Source organism: Chinchilla lanigera, unplaced genomic scaffold (assembly GCF_000276665.1).
Source record: "Chinchilla lanigera isolate Chin_1 unplaced genomic scaffold, ChiLan1.0 scaffold00040, whole genome shotgun sequence".
Classification (NCBI taxonomy): domain Eukaryota; kingdom Metazoa; phylum Chordata; class Mammalia; order Rodentia; family Chinchillidae; genus Chinchilla; species Chinchilla lanigera.
The window spans coordinates 9,808,969-9,827,787 of record NW_004955441.1 but is presented as its reverse complement, the minus strand read 5'-3'; the positions used below and the strand labels follow the sequence as shown (position 1 = coordinate 9,827,787).

The 18,819-nt window shown below is 42.6% G+C and overlaps 1 protein-coding gene across 1 annotated transcript in view; it reads left to right on the top strand.

The window, feature by feature from the left end:
* Positions 1–14,397, top strand: part of Kcng3 (potassium channel, voltage gated modifier subfamily G, member 3) — a 46,570-nt gene extending 32,173 nt beyond the window's left edge. Inside the window, exon 2 of the mRNA XM_005390919.2 lies at positions 10,934–14,397. Coding sequence (XP_005390976.1) covers positions 10,934–11,579 — 646 coding nt within the window. The 3' untranslated portion in view covers positions 11,580–14,397. The remainder of the gene's footprint in view (positions 1–10,933) is intronic.
* The last annotated feature ends 4,422 nt before the right edge of the window (positions 14,398–18,819 follow it).

The following is an 18,819-nucleotide window of genomic DNA, read 5'->3' as shown; positions in this document are numbered from 1 at the left end:
TTTTGGTTTTTCTCCAGTACCGGGAACCGAACTCACAACCTTGCGCTTGCCAGGCAGGCGCTTTGCCCCTGAGCTAAATCCCCAGTCCCTGTTAAACAGTTTTCTTTCCCCCAGCCCTACCATTCTTCTTTCTTTCTTTTTTTTTTCTTGCAGTACCGGGGATAGAACTCACGACCTTGCACTTGCTAGGCAGGCGCTTATGCCACTGAGTATATCCCCAGCCCTCTTCTTTCTATTTCTGTGGATTTTACTACCTTCGATACCTCATATAAGTGGAGTCATGCAGTGTTTGTCTTTTGTGCCTGGCTTCTTTGACTTAGCCTAATGCCCTCAAGGGTTATCTATTCTGTAGCAGGTGACAGGATTCTCCTCCCTTCAAAGGCTTAATAATACTGCACTGTACGTTTAAACCACATTTATCTTCTTTATGCATTCACCAATCAATAGACATTTGGAGTCTGGAACTTGTAAATGGTTCTCTTACTACATGGGTATTGTGATTTGTATCTAGATGTCCTCCAGAGCCTCGTGAGCTCATAGGTGGGGCTTTTGGAAGGTAATTGGGTTATGGGGTACTATAGTTAACTGTTAGGAGGTGAGGCCTGGTTAGAGGAGGGTCATTGTAGATGTGATTTTTTTTTTGTTTTGTTTTGTTGTTTTTTTCTCTGGTACCGGAACTGAACTCACGAACTTGCGCTTGCCAGGCAGGCGCTTTTGCCGCTGAGCTAAATCCCCAGCCCCGTGGATGTGATTTGGATGGGCAGATTTCCCTGCCTGGCTCTTCTCTCTGCTTCCTGCTTCCCAGGCGCCATGAGGTGGGTGGTTTCTCCTCTGCCGTGTTGTTTCTTCTTCAGAGTTGGCTCACCGTGGACTGAAAAGTAAGCCAAAATAAACCTCTTCTCCTTAAGCTGTGGCTGTCAGGTATTGTGTCTCAATGATGAGAAAGTGACTATGACAGGTTTTGGTTCCGGAAGTTAGGTCCCTGCTGTGATACTACCTGACCATGTGGTCCCGAAGCCAGTGGAACTAGTTTGTGGGAGGAGTGGAAAGGTTTGGAGATGTTGGCTGGAAAAGCAGCTCTGGAATCCTATAAGCTGAGCTTGATGGGAGATTCTGGTTCAAGCTCAGACAACTAGAATGCCGATAAAAAGTCAGAGAGTAAAGACTGGGCTCAGGAAGTTTCAACTGAGAACAGTTGGACTCCAGGCTATGTATTACATTCTGGCAGAAAATTTGTCTACATTTTCTTCACATTCTGAGATTAAGATGTTGGTATAATTAATTTGATAGAGGAAATTACAAGGCAGCCCAATGTTGAAGCTGTAGCATGGATACTGTTGGCAGCTTTTAGCAGCTGTACATTGAGAATCAAGAGCAAATTGCACCACTGAGTGTTTTTAAAATTTTTGAGTTTCCTCAGAAAAGAAGCTTCTGTAAAGTTGGATCCTGTAAAGTTTTGACTAAGGAGAGCTTGGTTACTGAAAAGATTAGCATTAAAAAGAAGCCATAGGGGGGCTGGGGGTTTAGCTCAGCGGCAAAAGCGCCTGCCTGGCAAGCGCAAGGTCGTGAGTTCGGTTCCCGGTACCGGAGAAAAACCAAAAAAAAAAAAAAAAAAAAAAAAAAAAAAAAAAAAAAAAAAAAAAAAAAAGAAGCCATAGGGGCTGGGGATTTAGCTCAGCAGCACAGCACCTGCCTGGCAAGCTGGCAAGGTCGTGAGTTTGATTCCTGGTACCGGAAGAAAAACAAACAAACAAAAAGAAACCATATATTTTACTTCTGGATGATAGGAAGGATACCTTGGGGGCAGTCAAGGAATATACACCACCCTATCTGACACAGGCTCAAGTTACAGCTTTCATGTGACGAGAGAGCCTTGAGTACTATGCTCCAGAAGAGCCAGGTTGGGAGCTGGCTTGCCAGGATTTGGGTCACAGTGCTCAGCCATTCAGACTCTCAGAGGCTGCGGCATCTGTGATTCAGGGGGATCAGCTTCTTCTTGAGCTGGTAGCTTGGCATCATCCATGTGGTGCTAATTACTGGCCTACAGCATACAAGAGTTGTGGGGTCAGGAAGGCTTCCACCCAGATTTCAGAGGAAGGCCCAGGAGGCCAGGCAGTATGGCCCTGTGTATGAACAAGAGAGAAGCCATGTGGGGGCAGCTGGTAATACTGTAGGGGTGAGGAAGGCCACCTACACTTCTTTTGTTTTTTTGTGGGGGGGGGTTTTGAGACAAGGTTTCACTATGCAGTTCAGGCTGGCCTTGAACTCACTATGATCCTTCTGCATCAGTACTGGGATTACAGGTGTGTGCCACCATGCCTGGCCTTCACCTAAGCCCTTTCAAGTTCACATCTCTTTATCACAGCTTGCCCTGGGTGCAGAACATGGAACTGCATGATTTATTTTATTTTTCATGGAACTACAGGATTTAATGTTTGCTTTGTTGGGTTTGGTCTTACTTAGTCCCATTCCTTTGTGTCCCCCAGTTGTCTCTTGTAAAATGGAAATGTTTACCCTGTGGCATTGTATACTGGCACTGTTCATTTTTTCATTTAAAAATTTTTTTTTTCAGGGACTCAGAGCTAGGAGTTTTCCTTCAGTCTCAGAGGGGACTTTGGACTTGGACTTTTCAGCAGTGCTCTAACTGTTAAGACTCTGGCAACTCTTAGAGATGGACAAAATACATTTTGCATAAAGAGATGCGCTTGAGCCTTTTGTTGGCGGGCGCAGAATGTAACGATGTACATCTAGAGGCCTTCACAAAGCCTCGCGTGTTCATAGGCAGGCCTTCTGGGAGGTGGCTGAACCATGAGGGTGCAATAGCTAAGTGTGATGTTAGGTGGTGACGGCTGTTGGAAGAGGCAGGTCACTGAAGGTCAACCTTCTTTCCCAGCTCCCCTCTTGGCTCTCTGCTTCCCAGCTGACATGTGGTGAGCAGCTTTTCCTCTGCCGTGCTCCTCTGCCATGCTGTTTTTTCTTTGGAGTTGGGCTGAACTATGGACTGAAACGTGAGGAAAGATAAACCTCTTCCAGTTGTGGCTGTCAGATACTGCATCTCAGTGATGAGACAGTGACTAAGATAATGTGTGTGCAAATATTTCTCAAGAGCTTGCTTTTCAGTTCTTTTGGCTACATCCTCAGAAGTGAAATTGCTGGCTTGTATGATATTCCTATTTTAATTTTGGAGGAACTTCTGTATTCGTTTGCGTAGCAGACCATGGCTAGGGAGTGGCCTCCCCAGACCTTCACCTTCCATCCAGGTCACTTCCATTGTACTGGACAGACATCTGTGAAGCTATGCTAAGTGACTGGTGAATTTGAGAAGCTCGGGCAGGAGCTACAGAGATGAATCAGGCAGAGCAGTCTCTGATGATGTGAACGCTATATGTCTCTGTAGCTTGGGTCATAGAGGTTATGCATTTGTCAACAGTCAGTGAATATATGCCTAGAGTTTATACATTTCATTATACATAAAAACTTTTTTTTTTTTTTTTTTTTTGAGACAGTCTCACTGTGTAATTTGGGCTATGTAGCCCAGGGTGACCTTGAACTCATAGTGATCTCCTTGCCTCAGCCTCCTGAATGCTGGGATTACAGGTGTGTGCCACCACATTATGCCATATAAAGCTTGCATCAAGCGAAAAAACTAAACAAATACTGAACTTCAATTAATGGGAGGTACTCTTGTTTTAAATGGAAATGAACTCAGGTCTGCAGTTTTTAAAAATTTTTTTATTTTATTTTTTTTCCTGTACTGGGAGTCGAACTTACAACCTCACACTTGCCAGGCAGGCGCTGTGCCGCTGAGCTAAATCCCCAGCCCCTCTGCAGTTTATTTTGAACTGTGTAGGAAGATTGCTGAATGGCTAAAACGGTGGCTTGGTGATAAGTGAGTACAGTATATTTAAAACAGTGAATCTGCTCAGTGTTTGAAAGTCTTCGCAATAAAATGTTGGGGGAAAAGATGAAAAGTGCGCACCCAGGGGCCCTGCTGTGTATGTTACACAGCACGGTTAGTGGCCTCTTGTGTCCTATCCTGGTCTTTTTTGTTTTGGCAGGTGAATGGCACGGAGACAGATACTGGTTAATGTTTTTTTTTTTTTTTTTCTCCGGTACCGGGAATCGAACTCATGACCTTGTACTTGCCAGGCAGGCACTGTGCCGCTGAGCTAAATCCCCAGCCCCAGATACTGGTTAATGCTAAAAGCATTTTGTCCTCTTTACAGCCTGTTTGCAAAGCTCTGAGTTGTTTCCGTAAGTGCCTCCTGTCATGAAGGGTCAGCCAGCGATTAGCAGTGATGACGATGGTACGCAATTGTGGAGGTCCTCCAGGACCCACAGGAAGGGATATTTTTACGTCTGCACTGTCCTAGCCCACTTTCTACTGCTGTAACAATATGAAGTGGGCTGCTTACAAGCAAGAGATACGAAGTTTATTCACGGATCTCGAGGCTGGAAGTCTGGGAGTGCAGTAACGTCTGGCAGGGATCTTCACGGTGCACCATGATGTGACAGAAAGGTCAACAAGCGTCTGTGAGACATTTTTTTTAATCATTGGGAGCCCACTCCCAAGATAAGTAACCCAGTCCCTCAGTTGCAGCATTAGACCATTCATAAGGACAGAGCCCTCATGAACTAATCACCTCACGGTACTCTACAATGGCGATTAAATTTCAGCAAGGGTTTTGTGGGGGACAGTCGTACTATAGCAATAAGCTAGGACACAGTTATATATAACTGAAGTAAAGGCTCTATACAACTATACTTTCATTCACTCTGATTTTTAAAATTTTTTTTGGTCTTTTTGAGGCAGGGTCTCGCTATGCAGTTCAGGATGGCCTTGAGCTCACTTTGTAGTCCAGGCTGGTCTCAAACTCCCAATGATCCTCCTGCCTCAGCCTCTTTTTTGTTCTGTTTTATCATCTGTAGTGTGGATATATTAGGGGAAACACATATTACAGAACTCCTGAGAAGGATCACATGAAATAATGTCAGGATGGTCTTTGCATAGCGCACAACCAACCAAAAGACCTCAATGAATGGTAAACATTTTTATTAGCCAGGCACTCAGAAACTTCTATGTAGTTGGATCTTAAATGGGTTTCTAAGAAAGATGTTATTCCTCAGTATCTTTTTTTTTTTTTGTCTTTTTGTCTTCTTGAGATAAGTTCTCGCTATGCAGTTCAGGCTGGCCTTGAGCTCACTTTGTAGCCCAGGCTGGTCTCGAACTTACAGCCATCCTCCTGCCTCGGCCTCCCGAGTGCTGGGATTACAGGCGTGCGCCGGGCCCTCGCATCTTCTTTATCCTCGTGTCCTGCTTGTGTTTCCTGCTCCTGTGACCTTCAGGAGGGGTCACTGTTTGCTGCAGTGCTTAGTAAACTGTACTCAGTTGTTTTGCAGCAGTTGTTGGTGGTACTGGGGAGAGCCATTTGGAAACATGGGGATTTGGCAGGCTTAGTGGTGTTTGTTGTTGGAGACTGACTTGGCACAATCCTTGAAAATAATGCCTGGGCTTCCTCACTGATTCAGTTCTTCAGTGTGCCTTCTCCAGAAGCTGCCTCTGACTTGGGGGTGGGCAGGAAGCACCCCTAGGACCTCATTACAGATCAGCCTACTTCTTTGAAACCCCCTTACTGAGAAATTATTCCACATCGTTTGAATTTCCTCCTTTTTTATTTGAACAGCTTTTGCTGCTGGTAGAAATAATTAGACAGAAAATGTTCTGGTATTTTTGGCACAATTAAAATTTTTACCCTTCTGAAATTAATAGTCTTAGGATTTTAGAGCTGGCAGGGCCCTTGGAAGGAAGATTCACACAACTCTGCCACTTGACAGATGAGCTCGTCCGGCAGAGGGGAAGGGGCCTGGGGCCTCTTGACGTCACTCACATCCGGCTAGAGAAGAGACAGTTACATTAGCTGGAGACCTGCTATCTTCTGCTCAAATGCGAGTGTAAGAAAACGGTTATTAAACATTGAGTATCTTATCTGAAATGCTTGGGACCAGAAGTGTTTCAGATTTCTGATATTTTTAAAATTTTGGAACATTTGCACACACATAATGTGATATCTTGGGGATGGTACACAGATCTAAACACAAAAATTTATGTTCTCTATATAATTTGTATACGTAGCCTGAAGGTAATTTTACGCAGTCTTTTTAATGTACCTGTGTTGTGACCGTCACCTGTCATAGGAGGGCAGGTGTGGAATTTTCTTACTTGTAGTGTATGTCAACCTTTCAGCGTTTCAGTTTGGAACTTTCAGGTTGTGGGTTATTAGATTAGGGCCCGTTGACCTGTACTGTCCCACGCTCCTGCAGTCCTGTGTGACTGTACTGTGTTTGCCAGCTTCTTACCTAGAATCGAAAGCAACTTGGACCGCTCAGAGGCTTAACATAACAAAGACTTCTTTCTTGCTCACCTATCATGTCCATTCTGGGCTGAGAAGAAAATGCGTTACTCTCCTCTGGAAGACACCAGGGACTTGGGCTGACAGGGTCCCCATCATTGCACAGCGGACCATTTAGAAGACAGGCTTTCCAGGTTGCCATGGTGAGGCAAAGAACACACCCCCTGTCTTGGTTACTTTCCTCTCCTTGCTGAGACAAAATACCCAACGCCCAAAATTAAGGAAGGAAAGGTTTATGTAGCTCCCTGCTTGTGGAGGTTTCAGTCCATACTGGGCTGGTACCAAGGCAGGATGGCACATGGCACAGGGCAACCAGTCATGGCAGAGGGGGCGGGGAAGACAGCCAAAACAGCAAGAGCACAAGGGGAGCAGCAGAGGCAAGCAGCCTCTTTCCCTCTGTTATATCATATGCAAACTACCCGCCCCAGGGCGGGTGTAGCACTCACACCCATAATCCCAGCATTGGACCCTGAATCAATCACAAACTCTAGAAGCCCGCCCCATGACTGCATGAGGCTTTAGGGGGACATCCAGACATAAACCATAACACCCCCACTCTCCTATGCTTCTGCCCGGAAATGTTAGCCATTTTGTTCTTTGCTCATTGGTCAGAAATGGTCACATGACCCTCAAAGTGTCAAGATGGGTAGCACATACAGTATTTGATGAGTGTTGCTGTGGTGTTATGTTTGTTAAAACTGCGTATTGGAAAATTATAACTTCCAATTCTGTAAGCCCACCAAGTTTTATAACTCGTGGTAGGGACAAGGGAACTGCTGCCAACCACAAGGTCTATAAGGGGACCAGCAAATAATGTGGCAGAGAAATGGTAGGGTCAGCAGCGACTTCACCTGCTGGTCTTCTCCCTTCCAGGCAGTAGGTTGTCACGTTTCCTCCAGGTTGTATCCTCCTGGTGACTTTGAGAACCACTTCTTGTTTTTGAGACAGGTCTCACTGTGTACCCCAGGCTGGCCTCGAACTCACGGTGATCTTCCTGCTTTCGCCTCCTGAGTGCTGGTATTACATGTGTGCATCACTGTGCCCGGCTGAGAACCACCTATTGAAACCGGGGGTTGGCAAAATAAAGGCTTACAGAGCCATAATACTTTAGGCTTACAGAGACATAATCTCTGTCATTACTGGTCAGCTTTACATTATAGCATGGAAACAGCAATGAGCTGGGTGTGGTGGCATGTACCTATAATACTAGCACTCAGGAGGCTGAAGCAGGAGGATTGCCATGAGTTTGAAGCCAGTCTGGGCTATATAATGAGTTTAAGGCCAGCCTGAAATACATACCAAGACCCTGTCCCAAAAAACAACCCAAACAAAACAACAATAATAGAAATTTCCAGCGATAAACAAAGTGTAAATGTACAAGGGTGGCTACCTCTGGCCACTAAAATGAGAATTTCACGGGCCAGGGATAGAGCTCAGTGGCATAAGTGCCTGCCTGGCAAGCGCAAGGTCTTGAGTTTGATTCCTGGTACGAAAAAAACCAAACAAACAAAAAAAGAGAATTTCATATATTTTCGCATGTCATGAGATGTAATTTTTTTTTCCCTCAACCATTAAAAAAAAATAAAAAAATTCTTAGGTTATACATCATATTGGGAAGTAGAGATTTAGACCACAGGCTACAGTTTATTAGATGCTGCTACAAATAGATTTCTAGACAAAGCCTCTGAATCAGTTTTGCAAGACTGGGGTTTCAGAGGACAGTAGACCTAAGGAAAAGAAATAAAAGCGGTGTAATACAGCATCCCCTGAAGGGTCATTGGCGGATCTGAGTAGGTTCAAGGCTGCATGAGCAAAGGCTCTTTGACACATACGGAAACCTGTTCCACATTCTTCCAATCAAGATGCTGCCCCTCGCACCCTCCTCCCTCCCTCCTTTTCTTCCTTCTTAAGGAACTGATGATTCAACACCCAAGGGTGCTCTACTACTCTACTGAGCTACAGCCCCAGCCCATTTTATGTTACGTTATGTTATGTTATGTTATGTTATGTTATGTTATGTTATGTTATGTTATGTTATTTTGACACAGGGTCTTGCCAAGTTGCCCAGGTGGGCCTTAAATATCATTCCTCTTGCCTCAGCCTCCTGAGTAGTGGGGATTGCAGGCATGTTCTACCATACTCAAAAAAATAGTGCTTTTTATCTATCAGAGTGACAGCCATCTCCGAATTCAGCAATACTTTACACTGGGGAGGCTGTGGGAAATAGACATTGCCATATGTTGCTGGTGGGAGGGTAATTTAGTATAACCTCTGTGGGGGTAGTTTGGCAAGATTTATCAAAATCTTTGCCTTTAATCTAGTACAGAATTCCAAATCTGAGGTTTATCCTACAGATATATTTGTACTATTATGAAATAATGTAGAAACAAGAATATTCATTACACCATTGTTTTTGGCGTTGGAGATTGGAAACTACCTGAACGTCCGCCCGGTGAACTGGTTAAATGCAGCACGGTGCAAGCCTTCAGTAGAGTCCTGTGCTGCCGTGTTTAAGAGATGAGGAGGCTGTTTTCACTGGTAGGGAATGATCTCCAGGATGCATTAAGCTGACAAAAAGCACAACAGTGTTGGTATAGAAAGGGGTGAACACACACACACACGTGCTCGCGCGCGCACACACACACACACACACACGTTTTTGTGTTGTGCATAAACTAACTCTGGAAGGATTCATAAAAAAGCGGTATTTAATTGCCTCTGCGGAAGGAGCTAGGTGGCTAGGGAATGGGATAAGACAGACTGACTGACCAACTGACCTTCCTCCCTTCCTTCTTTCTTTCCTCCTTTTTTTTGTTTCCTTCTGTCTTTCCTTTTCTTTCTTTTCCAGTACTGGGGATTGAACTCAGGGCTTTGGCACTGTGCTACATAGCTGAAGCTTTTTATTTCATTTTTTTGTCAAGTTACCCAGGTGGGGCTTGAACTTGGCAGTCCTCCTGTCTCAGCCTCCTGGAGTGTTTCTGTCTTCTTATAACCTTTTAAGATTTTTTTTTTTTTTTTTTTTTTACATCTATAGATACGAACTTTGTGATTGAATACCTATTCAAAAAATAAAGAAGGGCTGGGGATATAGCACCTGCTTGGCAGGCACAAGGTCCTGAGTTCGATCCCCAGTACCACAAATGAATAAATAAATAAAAGCAAGCTAATAAAGTAAACAAAGTTGATCTTTATGGCCCTGCAAAGCCCTATGACAAGGAACTGTGGTTGATGATATTTCCTCACTTCCCAGAATGATGTCCAGTGCAGTGTGGGCTCTGTGGAATGCACTTTGAGTCATTCTTCCTGTGACTGTTGTGTTTCTCCCTTAGACTTCTGATGTTTGGATCTAGGCACTAATGAACTGTGTGGGAAAAAGTGAATGCTGGCATACTAACGATAACTGAGAATTTAAAAGGTTTAAATTAATTACAGTTCCCTTTGAGTTGCCTCTCACTGCGGGTCAGGGCTCCCCAACCAGTGTGCTGAGATCTGACTCCTCAGCCTTATAGAGAGCGCATGGCAAGGGTCAGGGTGGCCAGGGCCCCAAGATGGTGGCTTCTGCTTCAGAAATCCTGTCCCTTGCTCCTGTATACTGTGAAAATACTGATTGTCTGTAGTGTGCGCAGTGAGGTGGAAAGGTTGGTGAATACAGCTCTGGGCAACTTATGGTTGTGTATTCTAAAAATATACACAACATAAAAGTAGTTACAGCCAGGCGTGGTGGTGCACGCCTATAATCCCAGCACTTGGGAGGCTGAGGCAGGAGGATTGTTGTGAGTTTGAGGCCAGCCTGGGCTACAAAGTGAGCTCCAGGCCAGCCTGAACTGCATAGCAAGACCCTGTCTCAAAAAGACAAAAAAAAAAAAAAAAAAAAAAAAATTACAGAAAAGAAAGTAGCGGGTCCTTGGGATCCTCAGCCTTCTTTCCACTCTGGACTTCATAAAGGGGAGGATGGGGCCCGGAGCTCTGCCTCGCTCAGGACAGAAAGGAAAGGAAGAGACACGTTTTAGGAAAGCATCCTGTATTTGCTCTAATTTGTCAGGAATAAATCATCAAAAATTAGGGCATGCCCACGGTTGGTAGGAACAAAGTCCTTCTGACCCACTTCCTAGCTGCTACCACAGTTGAGAACCGCTGTGCTCCAGGAGTAAGTGGAATTTTTATTTGCAGCTAGCTCAGTTGAAGTTACTTCCAAACCACCAAATAAGAGAGATGTTTTTCCTGAGTATTAGTGACAAGTAAAAAAAAAAAAAAAAACAAAAAAAACAAAACATTTTAATGGTGTTACTTGTAGTATGACATAAATAAGAGCTTTATCAAGTTCAGTTCTCGTCTGAACTGTATTTCGTGTTGTTCTGTCGTGTCCTGGTGGCTCTACTGGTGTCGGTGATGCCGTCTGTTCTGTATGTTTTCTGGAAAAGTAACTGAATTAGTATGTCAGTGTAGTACTATCTGAAGAAATGTGAGAGCTATTAGAATGCTTAAAAGTGAAATGATCGATTCTTCTTTTGTTCTCTTGACAGGATAATTGAAGCTATCTGCATAGGGTGGTTCACTGCGGAGTGCGTTGTGAGGTTCCTCGTCTCCAAAGACAAGTGCGACTTTGTCAAGAGACCCCTGAACATTATTGATTTACTGGCAATCACGCCGTATTACATCTCTGTGCTAATGACAGTATTTACGGGCGAGAACTCCCAGCTGCAGAGGGCCGGAGTCACCTTGAGGGTGCTCAGGATGATGAGGATTTTTTGGGTGATTAAGCTCGCCCGTCACTTCATTGGTCTTCAGACACTTGGTTTGACTCTCAAGCGATGTTACCGGGAGATGGTTATGTTACTCGTCTTCATTTGTGTTGCCATGGCAATCTTTAGCGCACTTTCTCAGCTTCTTGAACATGGGTTGGACCTGGAAACATCCAACAAGGACTTCGCCAGCATCCCCGCTGCCTGCTGGTGGGTGATTATCTCTATGACTACAGTTGGCTATGGAGATATGTATCCTATCACAATGCCTGGAAGGATTCTTGGAGGAGTTTGTGTTGTTAGTGGAATTGTTCTCTTGGCGTTACCTATCACTTTCATCTACCATAGCTTCGTGCAGTGTTACCATGAGCTCAAGTTTAGATCCGCCAGATATAGTAGGAGCCTCTCTGCTGAGTTCCTGAATTAATGCATTGCAAATCAATACTTGCGTACACGTCGTTTGCGAGAAAGAGTTGCCGCCACCTCATATTCATGTGTTTCTTGTTGGGTGAGCACTGCAGAGGCATTGTCATCATCTCGGTAGGGTAAAAATTATCCTTCCCAGCTGAAGGGAGAACACAGTTTATTTATTATGGAGCAAATAGGGATTGAGACTGCAAAGGAAGAGTAATGACTTCTAGAGTAAAATTTAGGATCTAATTTTATTTAGACCGCTCTCTTCCTTGCCTTGAACAATTACATATTTCTGGTTTTTTTTTTTTTTTTAAAGTACATTATTTGAACACTTTAAAACAGAATGATTCTATTTTCCAAATGTTTTCCATCTTAATGAATTCAGAAGAAGCTTGGAACTTCGGTGTTATTTTTGAGACTAACATTTTCATTTCTAAATGTTTTATAATTTCTTGTATCAATGTCAGAAGTATTCTGGAAACATATGTCACATGCAAGAACTGTTTAACAAATACTTTAAAAATTTGGCCAAAATTTAAACTGCATAATGGAGCTAGATACAAGTGAGGATGTCACTTGAAAAACTTTTCCGTACTTCCCTACCCTCTGCTCTATTTTTGTGCCTATTATTCTCCTTGTCGTATAGCTTCACGGAGGCTCGAGTATATTTTCTTGTTTCCATTTTGGATTTCTTTTATCTCTTTACTGAAACGACTTCAAAAAAGTATTGAAGAGTGCCGAGAGTTTGTATTGTTTACCGTTATGTTAGATAATACTATAATTCATTGCTGTTACTAGGTGATAATCATCCTAACTTTCAGATGTCCAAATAAGAATATTTCCAACGTGAAAATAGAAATAGGTTGATAGTATCAGTATTACAACCCATATTTCTTCTGCTGCTTTTAACTTTCCCCCACACTCCATGAATTTAGTAAAACTTACCAGATGAAAGAATATTTCTGTAGCCTTTTGATACCAAAGTCATACTTACGTGTTGTCACTGAATTATCATTAAAAAGGAAATGTTATTGTGCTCTTAGTTCCTCTGTAGCTAAGTCAATTTTAAGCCAGCCAAAAGCAATGAATACATAATTATTTGATCTGATCTTCAGTATTGTGAATCACAGCTACACTAAAACTCTTCTTGTGAGACTGTTAATATGCTATATTAATCTTGGCTAGATTGTTAGTTCTAGATAATGTATAAGTGATGATTGTGCAGAGCTAAATTTTAGCAATATGAATTAGAATTTTGCTTTTTTGACCAACTGCTCTAGAGGTCATATATAAACATAAAAAACTAAAGTCACAGATTTATGAATAATTTAGTGTGCACACTGTCTGTTTACCGGGGATGGGTTGGGGGGCATGGACAGGACAGAGACCTGGCTATATTTATCAAAGGAAGGGTCACCCAGAGTGTTCGTTAAAGGAACATCAGCCATCAGTTAGTTCAGATACAGGTAGAAGAGCAGGGCAGGAGAGTTCTCGTGCAGTTGGGAAGGACAAGGGGCTAATGCCAGGGTCTCCAGAAACACCCAGCAGTTCACTCTGCATTCCCCTCTGGGTTTTGACAAAAGCCTGGAACAACCACCTCATTGGCTGAGGTAATAAAACTATTTCCTTTTCCCTAATTTTGTTTCCTGAGTCTGTGTGATATTTTGGCCGTTAAAAAATCTCACCTCCTCTTCCCCAATACTTCTCAGTGCTCTGTTCTTTTTTAAAATACTCAAATTCTGTTATTTATTATGTTATTTATTGTATTTTAATATAACTGAAATCCCTGGCATGAATTTATTTATTTTTCACCTATTTGAATGAAGGCTTTGTGAATCGTGGCAATAGAAGTGGAGATGATAGCACCTCCCCATTCCTAAGAAAATATGGTGAAGTCTTAGTCGTATCAGTACTGGGAACCCTTTATGTATATTGTGCCCCCGGGTAGATTGTCACCGTGGAGAACTCAGACATTCCCTTGTGCAGCACTTCCATACCTCACGGCGGCCGCTGCACACTTGTGCTACTAAGAGGGCCGGAGAGGTCTGTGGGAAGAGGCAGAGGGGTGCAGAGGCCGTGTGTGCAGCCACCCGCATTAGCTAATGGGCGAGAGCTCACTTCCTGTGACGCCGGCCTTTTCACAGGAGGATTTTCATTTGAAGAAGTCATGTTGGGTAAATGTTAATGGCAGTTCAGCCACCCATTTATAAAGGAGAAGGCCGAGGTAGGGTAGAGTATTTCATTCATAAATGGAAAAATATATGTCAGGATTTTGTTTTCTTGGATGATGCAGCTTTCTAGGAGGAGACATTTTCTTGGGAAGTGTTACTTTCTTGTGAAATGTGACATTTCCTGGAATATTACTGCTTTAAAAAAAAAAGCATTCAGTAGCTCTTTTTTCTTAGTTGTCCCCTGAGGGGTTTCCTGTTCAGTCTTCATGGCAGAAAGGCTTAGACTGGGATCTGTATCAGTATCAGTAAGTCGGATACTATCCTAAACTAGAACACCCAAAGAGGAAAGAAGAGGCTCAAATCTTTATTTGGATTTTACCATACCTGAGCATGCATGATTTGATCTTATAGATGACTTGATTTATATACTCCAAAATGGAGTTTTTGGAGATTAGAAAAACAAAATCAGGGAATATATGTGTGAATGTGAACGTACTGTAACAACTCAGAACTGTGTTCTTTTACTACTGTGTTGTCATTGCAGGTTGAAACGGCTGTGGCATTTGTTCTCTTACATTTGTAGACTTATCGATCAATTCTTCCTTCCTTCCTTCATTTTTGAAGGACTGGGGATTGAACCCAGGCCGTCATGCTGAGCTCTGAGCTACATCCTCAGCCTTTTTTTTTTTTTGAGACAGGGTCTTATGTTACTCAGATGCCCAAACTGGGCTCAAATTTATGATCTTCCTGCCTCGGCCTTCAGAGTGCTGGGACTATAGGCATGTACTTCCATGGCTATCTTTAAATTCTGTCTTAAAAGTGTTAAAATATATTCTTTTATAGTGACTGTCAGTGAGTCAATAATAGTTCCTCTTTTAAACTTTTTTGCAAATAACTTCCCTAGGTCTTCTGTGATGTGGTGGAGGAGGAGATGGTATTGGGTTGAATGCTGGTGTTGGAAGGATTTTTTTTTGTGTGTGGGCTTGATATTTCATAGAAAGAACTTGTTTTTCCTTTTTTCTTTATTTATTGTTTTGTTTTGCTTTTATTTATTTATTTATCTATTTGGTTTTGGTTTTTTCTTTTTCTTTTTCTTTTTTTTTTTTTGGTTTTTCTCCGGTACCGGGAACCGAACTCACGACCTTGCACATGCCAGGCAGGCGCTTTTTGCTGCTGAGCTAAATCCCCAGCCCCTGGTTTTGGTTTTTCTCTGGTACCGGGAATCGAACTCACGACCTTGTGCTTGCCAGGCAGGCGCTGTGCCACTGAGCTAAATCCCCAGCCCCTTGTTTTGCTTTTTGAGAGAAAATCTCACTTTGTAGTTCAGTCTGGCCTTGAACTCAGTATGTAGCGCAGGCTGGTCTCAAACTTATGACAGTCCTCCTGCCTCAAGCCTCCTGAGTGCCGGAATTACAGGAATGTGCCACCGTGTCCAGCCTCCTCTTTTTTTTATCGGGATGAAAATAAAAACCCCAAACTCTTAGTTCTGTTTTACTGTTTTTGTTTTTTTTTGGTCCTGGGAATCGAACTCAAAACCTCGCACTTGCCAGTCAGGCCTTATGCTGCTGAGCTATATCCCTGGCGCCTGTTTTACTATTAAGCTTTGTTGCTTCAAACTTAATGGATAGCTTCACAGACTATTTCTGGAGTCCTCTGACTCTACATAAATGCATATCCATTCTAGCTTGCAGTAAACAAATAAAACAATCAAACTTGGTCTGAATATATTAATAGGCATAGGATGTTGGAGCTCAGCTGGGATCTCAGAGGCCTTCTGGTCTACCTCTTTTTTGCATTTAGTCTTAGCAGCTGCAGACACTTGCTCCCACTGGGTTATGATTTAAGCATGGTCATGTGAGCGTCCAGTTAGGCCTCAGAAACCAGATTTCCAGGCTTTGAGTTCAGGACTCCTTGGATATACTTCACTTTTTATTCGGGGCTGACGACCCTCTCACCCCCACCTCCGTTTAGTTTTAATTAAAAAGCAAATAATGTTTTTAGAAGCCGTGGATGTTAGGAAAGGAGGCGTGGAACCAGTGCAGTAGCACATAGGAATGCAGATTTTTGATAGAATTTTTTTTCTTCGGTGTTCCTCATCCCCAGTGCTGGGGATCAGATCCTGAGGGTGTCTTGCATGTTAGACAAGTGCCACTGAGCTGCGTCACCCGCTCCTTAATAGAAATATTAGTGGCGTACCCGTGCATGTATGTATAAATAAGGCCAGGCATCCCGTAGTTACCACTGTGTTGTTTAGAAGATCCAGGCTGAGAACACCATAGCGGAGTAGGCAGTGGTAACACGGGTTGAAGCTTTAATGGAATGTTCTGGAAAAGTTCCAGTTTGGTCAGGGATGCATTCATCTGGTGTTTGCTTCCTGCATTCTGGAACCCATCTGCACTCAGGAATGGGCACCAGCTCTGCCTCTGAGAGTTAAGTCAGGATTTACCGCCCTTTGCTGTGGAACCTTCCACAGACTTGAGAAACGTCATCCATGAGCATGATTCTATCGCCCCATTCTGTGAATAACTTACGCTAAACATTCAGATTTTCTGCCTGTCCCCAACATTTCCAATACACACTTAGACTTTTTTTTTTTTTTTTTTTTCTGATCTTTTTGAGACAGGGTCTCGCTATGCAGTTCAGGCTGCCCTTGAGCTCACTTTGTAGCCCAGCCTGGTCTTGAACTTGCAACAATCCTCCTGCCTCAGCCTCCCGAGTGCTGGGATTACAGGTGTGTGCCACCACATCTGGCCCAACACTTAGACTTTTGACCATTAGTGTAAACTTAATTGCCCATTTAAGGAACTGAATTTGATCATCTGCATTTACACTGTAATTTAAACAGATTCAATTTTAAGTAGCCTTGGTGGGAGTCCTGTGGTTTATACAACACTGAACCCACTATAGGCAAAACATCAGTGATGTTCAATGGATAAAGGCCAGAGAGAATATTATGTGGCTTTCACTTACCAGGGGTAAGTGATTTATGTCATCTGTATCTAATGTAGCACTCTTGTGTACTTATTACGTAGCAGTGTATTAAAACTAACCCTGGCTGGTGATTTAGCTCAGCGGCACAGTGCCTGCCTGGCAAGCACAAGGTTGTGAGTTCGATTTCTGGTACTAGAAGAAAAACAAACAAACAAACAAACTAACCCTAATCCTAACCCCCCCAATTTAAGTTATTTCCATTGTTTTCAAATTAATTATGTGATTTTGCCCATGACAGAGTGAAGGCTATTTGTAGGAAGTATTGAAGGGTGTGTTTGTTTAAGAAAGGAAGCATAAATAATGACCGTTGATTTTTGTTGTATTAATATGCAGTGATTTATTGAACAAACAATTACTTTTTGCCTGTATCTTACACAGCTTGATACAATAACTGATAAAATTCCATGGTTCCCTTCTCTGGAATACAGATGACAGGAAAATTGTAATTCTTTAGTGATATATAAATATGTATATATTTATATATATGTATAGTTGCAAATCCTGAACTCCTGATATGAGTAAAATATTTTGTAGTCAATGCAGTACATGTATTTGTTTTACTTGTTAACTACTATTTTGGGCGTAGGGGTAGTACTAGGGATTGGACTTGGCCTTGGCACTGAGCTCCATCCCCAGCCTCTTTCTTTATGTTTTATATTGAGGCAGGGTCTCACCGAGTCACTAAATTGCCGAGGCGTGGCGTGAATTTGTAATCCTACTGCCTCAGCCTCCCATGTGCTGCCGTGTGTTCCCGTGCCCAGCTCGTAACCACTTTTTCATCTGAAATTCTTGGAAGTAAAATATAAAATCATAAAATAGATGTAAGACTGAGCTTTTGGGTCCACATGAAAGCCACTGATTTTTATTCCTGGTACAGAAATGGAAAGTTTGGATTTGTTGGTTTGAGATAAATTGCTAAAGCTTTTATCTTTTCTCCTTTTTTGTCTTTTGAGACAGGGTCTCGCTATGCAGTTCAGGCTGTATTTTTTAAATTCAGTAATTTTTATTACAGAAGGCTTATAACTGTACTGAACACTTGGAAGGCTTGGTTAAAAATTTAGAAGTTAGAATGATGGGTTCATAGTCCTTTTATAAGATTTTGCTTACAAAAACTTAAGGAAAGCTACCTTATGTGAATTGGCCATAGATGTGTGGATTTATTTTTGGACATTTAATTCTTTTCAGTGATCTGTGTATCTGTTTTTATGCCAGAATCACACTGAAGATTAGCTTTGTAGTAAGTTTGGAAATCAGCAAGTGTCAGTATCTCTTTAGTAAAAGACTCTTTTGGCTATTCTTGCTCTCTTATATTTCATAGGAAATTTAGGAGCGGCATAGAAGTCATTTGGAGCCGGGTATGGTGGTGCACGCCTGTAATCCCAGCACTCGGGAGGCTGAGGCAGGGGGATTGCTGTGAGTTTGAAGCCAGCCTGAGCTACAGAGTAAGCGCAAGGCCAGCCTGAACTGCATAGTGAGACCCTGTCTCAAAAAGACCCCGCCCCCCCAAAAAAGTCAGTTGGGAAGTGAGGGACTGCGTTGAATTCCTAAATGAATTAGGAGAGTGTCATCCCAGCAGCCCCATTGTCTGGGTCATCTTTGCATTCACTTAGGTCTTTAATTTCCTTCCACAGTGTTTTGTAGCTTTCAATGTGCAAGTGTTTTGCTTTTCTTTGGTTTAATTTATTTCTAGGTGTTTTATTCTTTTTGACATTGTAGATGAAATTCTTGTTTTAATTTCACTTGCAAGTTACTCATTGCTAAGGTTTAGAAATATGACTCATTTGTGTATAATGATACACACAATCATGTCACCTGCAGTGAGATAGTTTCATCTTTTTCTTTCCAATCTGAGTATCTTTTATTTCTTTCTCTTGCCTCACAGTTACAGTCTGGACTTACAGTACAATGCCAAATAGAAATGTGAAGATTGGACATCCTGGTTTTATTCATGTTTTTTTGTTTTGTTTTGTTTTTGTTTTTCTCCGGTACCAGGAATCGAACTCACGACCTTGTGCTTGCCGGGCAGGCACTGTGTCACTGAGCTAGATCCCCGGCCCCTTTATTCATGATTATTAAGGGGAAAGTCTTTCA